This window comes from Podarcis bocagei, assembly GCF_964188305.1.
Source record: "Podarcis bocagei genome assembly, chromosome: 17".
Classification (NCBI taxonomy): domain Eukaryota; kingdom Metazoa; phylum Chordata; class Lepidosauria; order Squamata; family Lacertidae; genus Podarcis; species Podarcis bocagei.
The window spans coordinates 5,322,430-5,329,306 of record NC_138143.1 but is presented as its reverse complement, the minus strand read 5'-3'; the positions used below and the strand labels follow the sequence as shown (position 1 = coordinate 5,329,306).

General features: G+C 49.8%; 1 protein-coding gene across 1 annotated transcript in view; it reads right to left on the bottom strand.

The window, feature by feature from the left end:
* FGD1 (FYVE, RhoGEF and PH domain containing 1) overlaps nucleotides 1-6,877 on the bottom strand; it is a 47,877-nt gene that overhangs the window by 5,384 nt on the left and 35,616 nt on the right. The window contains exons 9-16 of the mRNA XM_081175690.1: nucleotides 5,893-5,951; nucleotides 5,414-5,560; nucleotides 5,206-5,298; nucleotides 3,959-4,038; nucleotides 3,671-3,701; nucleotides 2,683-2,772; nucleotides 2,310-2,435; nucleotides 1,581-1,739 (exon numbers count right to left, since the gene is read on the bottom strand). Of these exons, the coding sequence (XP_081031816.1) occupies nucleotides 1,581-1,739; nucleotides 2,310-2,435; nucleotides 2,683-2,772; nucleotides 3,671-3,701; nucleotides 3,959-4,038; nucleotides 5,206-5,298; nucleotides 5,414-5,560; nucleotides 5,893-5,951 (785 nt within the window). The remainder of the gene's footprint in view (nucleotides 1-1,580; nucleotides 1,740-2,309; nucleotides 2,436-2,682; nucleotides 2,773-3,670; nucleotides 3,702-3,958; nucleotides 4,039-5,205; nucleotides 5,299-5,413; nucleotides 5,561-5,892; nucleotides 5,952-6,877) is intronic.

Sequence of the window (6,877 nt, the reverse complement as noted above, 5' to 3'; positions counted from 1 at the left end):
CACAGTTGACTCATTGCTACAAACTCCATTCTGTAGTAGTAGAGAGGAGGGAGGAAAAGAGTATTATTAAAACAATCTCATATGTGTAAGATTAAGGGCAAAGGAGGTGAAGGTGCGGAGGGACTGTAAGGGAAGGCTGTGATCAGCATGGCTGGGTGAGATGCAGGAACTCAGCCTCACTCCCTTGCCCCCAGAGTGTTTTGGGCGGAGCCTGCTGCCTTGTGTGACACACCAGAGAGAACAAAGAGGAGGAGGAGGGCAGGAAATGCTGCATGAATAATCTGGCTCCTCAGTATGGACAGCCTGCAGTTTCTGCTCCTGCACTAGGTTGGAGTGCAGTTTTATTTTGCAAGCCACTCTGAGAGCCTCTTAGGGCCGTAAAGCACTGAGCTTCAACCATATGCATGAAAGCCTTGAGAATCTGCACAAGACTTCAACTGGTGGATAAGTAGCCGGTCCTGGGATCGAAGGTGGGTCTCAACAGCAGCTCTGCCACCACCGTAAAAAGTGTGTGTTTGTGTTGAACGTGCAGTAAAGGTGGAAGACTGCTGCTCCAGAGCAAGTGACCAGTATAACTATTGGGTTGTTGTTTTTATTTTTATTTTGTGGTTTTATTTTGTGGTTTGATTTTATTCTGTGAACCACCCTGAGGCCCCCGGCATAGCTGTCAACTTTTGCCTTTTCCTGCAAGGAATCCAATTCGGAATAAGGGAATTTCCCTTAAAAAAGGGAAACGTTGACAGCTATGACCCCCAGGTATAGGGCAGTATATAAATTCAAATTCAAATGATGATGATGATGATGATAAAACTAAGTAATTAGACATGTAGGATAATGAGCAGGACACAGGGAAGGACAGGGAGCTGCAAGGTAAGCCTCTCCTAGAGTTTCCATACCTTCAGCAAACTTTTTAAAAGAAATTAATGAACATAAGTTAGTCAAGTCCATTAGCTTGAGTGGGTCGGAGTGAAAAAGGTGCTACAGTAGATTTTTCAAAAGTTGCATTATCTGCAACTTTAGCACATGCTTTCTTTGTATGGAGGAGGCCCCAGGTCAGTCCCTCACATCTCCTGAGCTAAAGCATCTCAGACTGCAGGGCTGGAAGAAAGCTCAGCTCAAGATCTTGGAGAGATCTCCTGACACAACAGGAAGAGGGATCTGATTCAGTTGTAAGACAGCTCCATATACTCAACCAAGAGGAGTAGACACTTTAAAGCAGCATGATTGCCGAAGAATCTGATCGCTGTGCTGGAAGTTAAGATGATCAGGAAGGTGAACTCTACAACCAATATTACATGATGTGGCTTTTTCACACTTTTTCAACCCTGGAATTCATAGAACTGCAGTGTTGGAAGAGACCCTGAGGGTCATCTGGTCCAAGCCCTTGCAATTCCAAGGAGGTGGAGAAATATTAGAGGAAGCACAGATAAAGCTGCCAAAACTCTGCACAAGAAGCTGCAAGGGGCAGGCTAAAGCAAGGCTAAGCAAGGGGGAATTCTCCAGGAAGTGTCCCATGGAAGGAAGTCAGCTAGTGCTCTGTGGCCAACAGGGCTTCCCACGGCCCAGAGAGCCAGTCTCACCTCCAGAATGGACCTCCGGCGCTGAGGTGTGTTGGGATGTGGGGCAGGGCTGGCGGGCGAGCCCTGTAGCGTTGCGTAGCAGTCAGTGCAGACACGGTTGGGCCGGTTGTTGTCATACACCAGGCGGGCCCGGAACTCTGAACATTTCCCACAGACAACCTGCAGCGAGTGGGCGAGAGGAGAGGAGCTGTCACTTGGCTGCCGAGCCAGTTTATGCACCCAGAGGAATGGAGGGCTAGAAAGCTTTTCCTGGACAGGAGCTTCTCGGGCTGGCCGTGGAGAGTGGCTTGTCTGAATTTAAAACAAATCCCTGCAGGATAAAAGCCATTCAGGGAAAAGAGCCTAGCCTCTTAACCTTCATCCTGGAAACATTTTTTCTTAAATACGAGATTCCCCATGCCCCAGGCATGAGGAACTGCCTCATGTGGCCCTTCGGGTTTCTCTGCCTCAGACCTCTCTCCAAATGCACCGAGACCTCGTGGCTAAAACAGGAGATGAGTCAGAATGGGGGAAATTCCCTACAGGGAGGCAGCTTTTTAAAAAAACAGAAACAAATTCTACACTCTGGAAAAACAGGTGCAGGGGAGACACCGGCATTTAGACCAGACTATTATGGGTTGCATACCTCCCCCTCCCCTCCAAGGGGGCTGCTCTCAGTAAAAGTAGAAAGAAACAGGGGTGGCACTTGGGAGTGGGAAAGAGACGACACCCCTGCTGGAAAACACTCACATGGCCACAGGCCCGGCAATGGTGCCTCCGCTTGGTGAGGGCATTGAAGGGCTCCTTGCACTGCATGCACAGGGTTACCTCTTTTTCCCGGATGGGCGTGGGGGCCCGTCGCCCCAGCTCGCACCCCTGTGGGGGGGACAGGAAGAAAGTTAATAGGTTTGCCCCACGAAGCAGAGTCAAGTCATGCAAAATTAGAGAAAGCATGCTAGTGAACAGAAATTATACACAGCACAGAATTCTGAGGTTTTTTGTCGCAGGAATTGGGTTATCTTTGTGGTAGTTCCCCCTCCCCTCCATTATCTCTCAACTGATCCACATTCAATCACATATTAAAGCACACGGTCTCACCAAACTCTTGCAGAGAGGAACTTACAGGCGAATTGGGTGGCGTTTCATCCTCGCTGACCAGCTGCTTGCATGTCTCCAGAGTCTGCTCGTGTTTCTGAATTGTTGCCTGTATCGCCTGATGGTTTTAACAAGACAGTGTTAGTGGCTGCAGATAAACAGGGAACTGGGAAGTAAAGCAGAACCCCAGCCTGCTTCAACGAGGAAAAGGACAAGATTCTAAAATGTTGTCTTATTTTATTGTTGTTAGCCGCCCTGAGCCCGGCTTCGGCTGGGGAGGGCGGGATATAAATAAAAAATTATTATTATTATTATTATTATTATTATTATTATTATTATTAAGGCAAGGGCCAGCAGGCGCCCACACTTCTCTCCAATCCCAGTTTCAGTCTGGCGCATACTGGTGGGCAGCTCGGAGGAAACAGCTACCCAAATCTCTCACAGAACTATTTACTGTGGGCCTCCTATTTCCCCTGTCAGGCAGGGGCTCAGGCAGTGGTGCAAAAGCACAGATCTGTCATGCCACTGGATGCATCGCAATGTGTGAGCGCGCTGTCCAGGGCCGTGGTCTGCTGCACCCTCAAATGCACACCATGCGATCCCATAGGCAAGTGTGTCTGCTGGCCCACACAGCATTGTCAAGAAGGCTGACTCGGCACGGAGTCATTCTGCACCACATTATTCTTAACTGAAGAAGCCTGGTCAGCCCTGTGACCCCTAACTTTTCTGTTGGATCTATGAAAGCCATCCATGCAAGCATCCCCCAAACCAGCAGCAGAAGGATTTTGCAGAATGGGAAATGTAACCACATGAGATAAGGAGCCAGGTCCTCTATTTCAGAGGCAAGGAAGCTCAAAATGTTGTTGGCTTCCACCTCCCACCAGTCCCAGGCAGCATGGCCAACTGCTGATGGGAGCTGTAGTACAATAACCTCTGGAATGCCCCAGATTCCCCTTCCCTGATCTACACCCATCTTTCACAGTGATAAAAGGTAGGTGAGAAAGGCCAGCAGTTACCTGGATCCAGTCTCGCTTCTCCTCTTCAGTCCTAAGGAAAAATGAAAAATGTTGGAAGGCATGCTAAGGAGTTGTTTTTCAGCAGACTTAGGGGAGAATACACCGATTCACTTGATCTGGGATGGTGGGCAAAGGAGGAAGGAGGTGAATGGATTCAGGGCTCTCACAGGAAGATAAGAAGCAGCAGAGGAGAGTTACTGGGATGGGCAAAGCCGCGTCGCCAGATGAGGGACAATTTTTACAGCTTTGAGAAAGGAGAAGCTAAGTGACTGGCTTTGCTGGCTGTACCTGGCCTGAAGTTCTAGGGATCGCTGCTTCCCTGATACAAGGAAGGTCCTGGGCACATTGAGGCTGCTGGTCTCTTTCAGCTGCAGGGTAAGGAAGGAGGAGGACAGAAGGTTGTTCAAAGACACACACTTAACCTTCAATCAGCTACAGCATCAAGAGCAACTTCCCTGTGCAAACAACTAATCATATCATCACACATCGAACCCTGCTGTGAGAACTTCCCCCAGCTATCTCTAGATTCAGACACAATTTCTTGGAAAAATGGTTTCCATTCTTAAATACCGTTGACTCAGCTAATTAGAAATATAAAAGACCACTCGGATTTTCCTCAGTGTTTAAGAATACGCTTCTGTTATTTCTGGTTTTTTGTTTTCTTTAATTAAGCAAATGAGTGTATTGCTCTTTATTGCAGATTTACCTAGCTTCTTGCCCACCCTAGCGGTTTTAGGTTGTTTTGCATATTCTTGCTATTTGAAAGTTGATTCTAATTGTTTTATAAAAAGCAGCAAGGATGTTTGGTTGAGAACATAACGGGGAGAAAAATAAGAAAGAATGATTAATAAAAAAATTAAGAACTCCCATCACCACTGCAGTCAGTTCACCTATTCAGATCAAGACATAAGCACACAAGACTGTGTGGTCCAGATGACAGTCTTGACTTTTGTTCGCTGTAACCAAACACATCATGCTGCTTTAATTCCCCCTTCCTGAGTCAGGAAGATAAATTACCCCGGCCTGGAGGGCAAGTCCTGTCCTTCCCTCTACCCATCCTGTTCCATGTCCCTTGTTTCAACATGGAGCAGCTGATAAAACTAAAAAAGATTGCTGGTCATCCAGAGACTGAGATTTGTGTGGTTCTCTTCTCCCCTTTGGGATGCGAGTGGCGCTGTGGGTTAAACCACAGAGTCTAGGACTTGCCGATCAGAAGGTCGGCGGTTCGAATCCCCGTGACGGGGTGAGCTCCCGTTGCTCGGTCCCAGCTTCTGCCAACCTAGCAGTTCGAAAGCACGTCAAAGTGAAAGTAGATAAATAGGTACCGCTCCGGTGGGAAGGTAAACGGCGTTTCCGTGCGCTGCTCTGGTTCACCAGAAGCGGCTTAGTCGTGCTGGCCACATGACCCGGAAGCTGTATGCAGGCTCCCTTGGCCAATAAAGCAAGATGAGCGCCGCAACCCCAGAGTCGGTCATGACTGGACCTAATGGTCAGGGGTCCCTTTACCTTCTCCCCTTACTACCTTCCCCTCTCACCTCCATCCCCTCCACGTCTATGCGAGCACGGACTCCAAATTTCTGGCCTATGAGACGCAGCTTGGGCACGCAGTACAGCAACCAGTCGTTGAACTGGAGAAAGAAAAGGAGTTAATGGTGACAGCATATGGTGCAGAGGGCTTCTTGCTGTGCCCTCTCCTGAGATGGGTCAGGTGGAAAAGAGCAAAACCCCAAAAGCTCTTCTCACCAGGATCAGGTACCGGTCTTGTGTGGTACCGTTCTTGGCAGAAAGCTTCAGGATGTGCCCTTCCTTGATGAGCTCATTGGTGGGATTCACTATGTCTTCCTCACCTCCAAGCAGCTCGTACACCTTCAGCAACGAGTGCATCCTCTCCTGGAAAGGGGTACAGATCACTGGCAAATAACTCATATATGGCACCCAGCTCTACTTGTCAAAGTGTTGGACTTGAAGCAGGTAAACTCAGCTTCAAATCCCCAGTTAGTAATGAAATTCAGCGAGTGATCGTAGGGCAAGTCAGCTATCCACTCTCTCTGTTTAACCCACTTCTGTCCAAATGGCCCACAGGGGTTGAAGGGGATATGGATCCCTCCCCCAGGCTGAATAAAGTTTCTCCCGCGCACCTACTCTAACCAATTTGTGGCGACCACCTGCTTCAGAGAAAAGAGGACCCAGGCGTCCTGGCTTTCATTACCTCCAACACTTACCATTTTGCGGATGGCTGCATTGGAGTGCTCTGCTGCTGTTGCAATAAGTTCTAGGGATTCTGGCCATGAGGTGGAGAGGAAAAAAAGAAAAGGAGAGTCTAAATGGCTAGGCTGGCCTTACTCAACACAGTGCCTCCAACTGAACTGAAAGCAGAAATGATGCTTAAACATGTGTCAAAACAAAGCTACGCAGGCAGGTTACCTGACCACTGTGATGGGGCCATAGGCGCCGACTCCATGGGGCTTGAGGGGGCTCGAGCCCCCTCAAAAAAATTTTTTGGGGGGCTCAGCCCCCCCAATAATCTTGGGCGGGCGCCCTTCCAGCAGAGCGCCGCCGCCGTCCCCCGCCTCCTCCCCACCTGCTCCTTCGCCAGCCAGCCAGCCGCGCGCCCTAATCGGAGAGCCCCGGCCGCCCCCCGCGAGATTAGGGAATCCCCGGGGGCGGGGGCTCCTGCCTCGCTGCTTCGCAGCACCACCGCCACTGCCAAGGCACTGCCGGAAATCCCGCGAGAACAGGGGAATCCCGACTGGCCACACCTCCCAGCCAGCCAATCGGCTGGCTGGGGGGGCGTGGCTTGCCCTATTTAGGGCCGGAGCCACTTTATTTGCATATTCATGAGCTTATTTATTATTCATGAGCTTTCCCGGGCCCCCCCAATATTTTTTCTAAGTCCGCGTCCCTGGATGGGGCTACAGGTTCACCATTTAGGTCAGGAATTTGCAACTGGAGAACACAAAGTGAGATCCAGCTTGCTGAGGTGTACTGCCTGGTCTAACCAGCAGGCAGCCATAGCTGGACTGGGTTGGGGCGCTGTGGCTTGGTCACCTACCTCTTATTCTAGGGGTGGGGAACATTTTTCAAATTGAGGGGGGCCAAAACTCTGGGGCCACATGCCGCAACACACACACACACACACACACACACACACACACACACACACACCACTCTTCACAGCTGCTCAGCTGTTTCCCAAGCAGCTGGGCA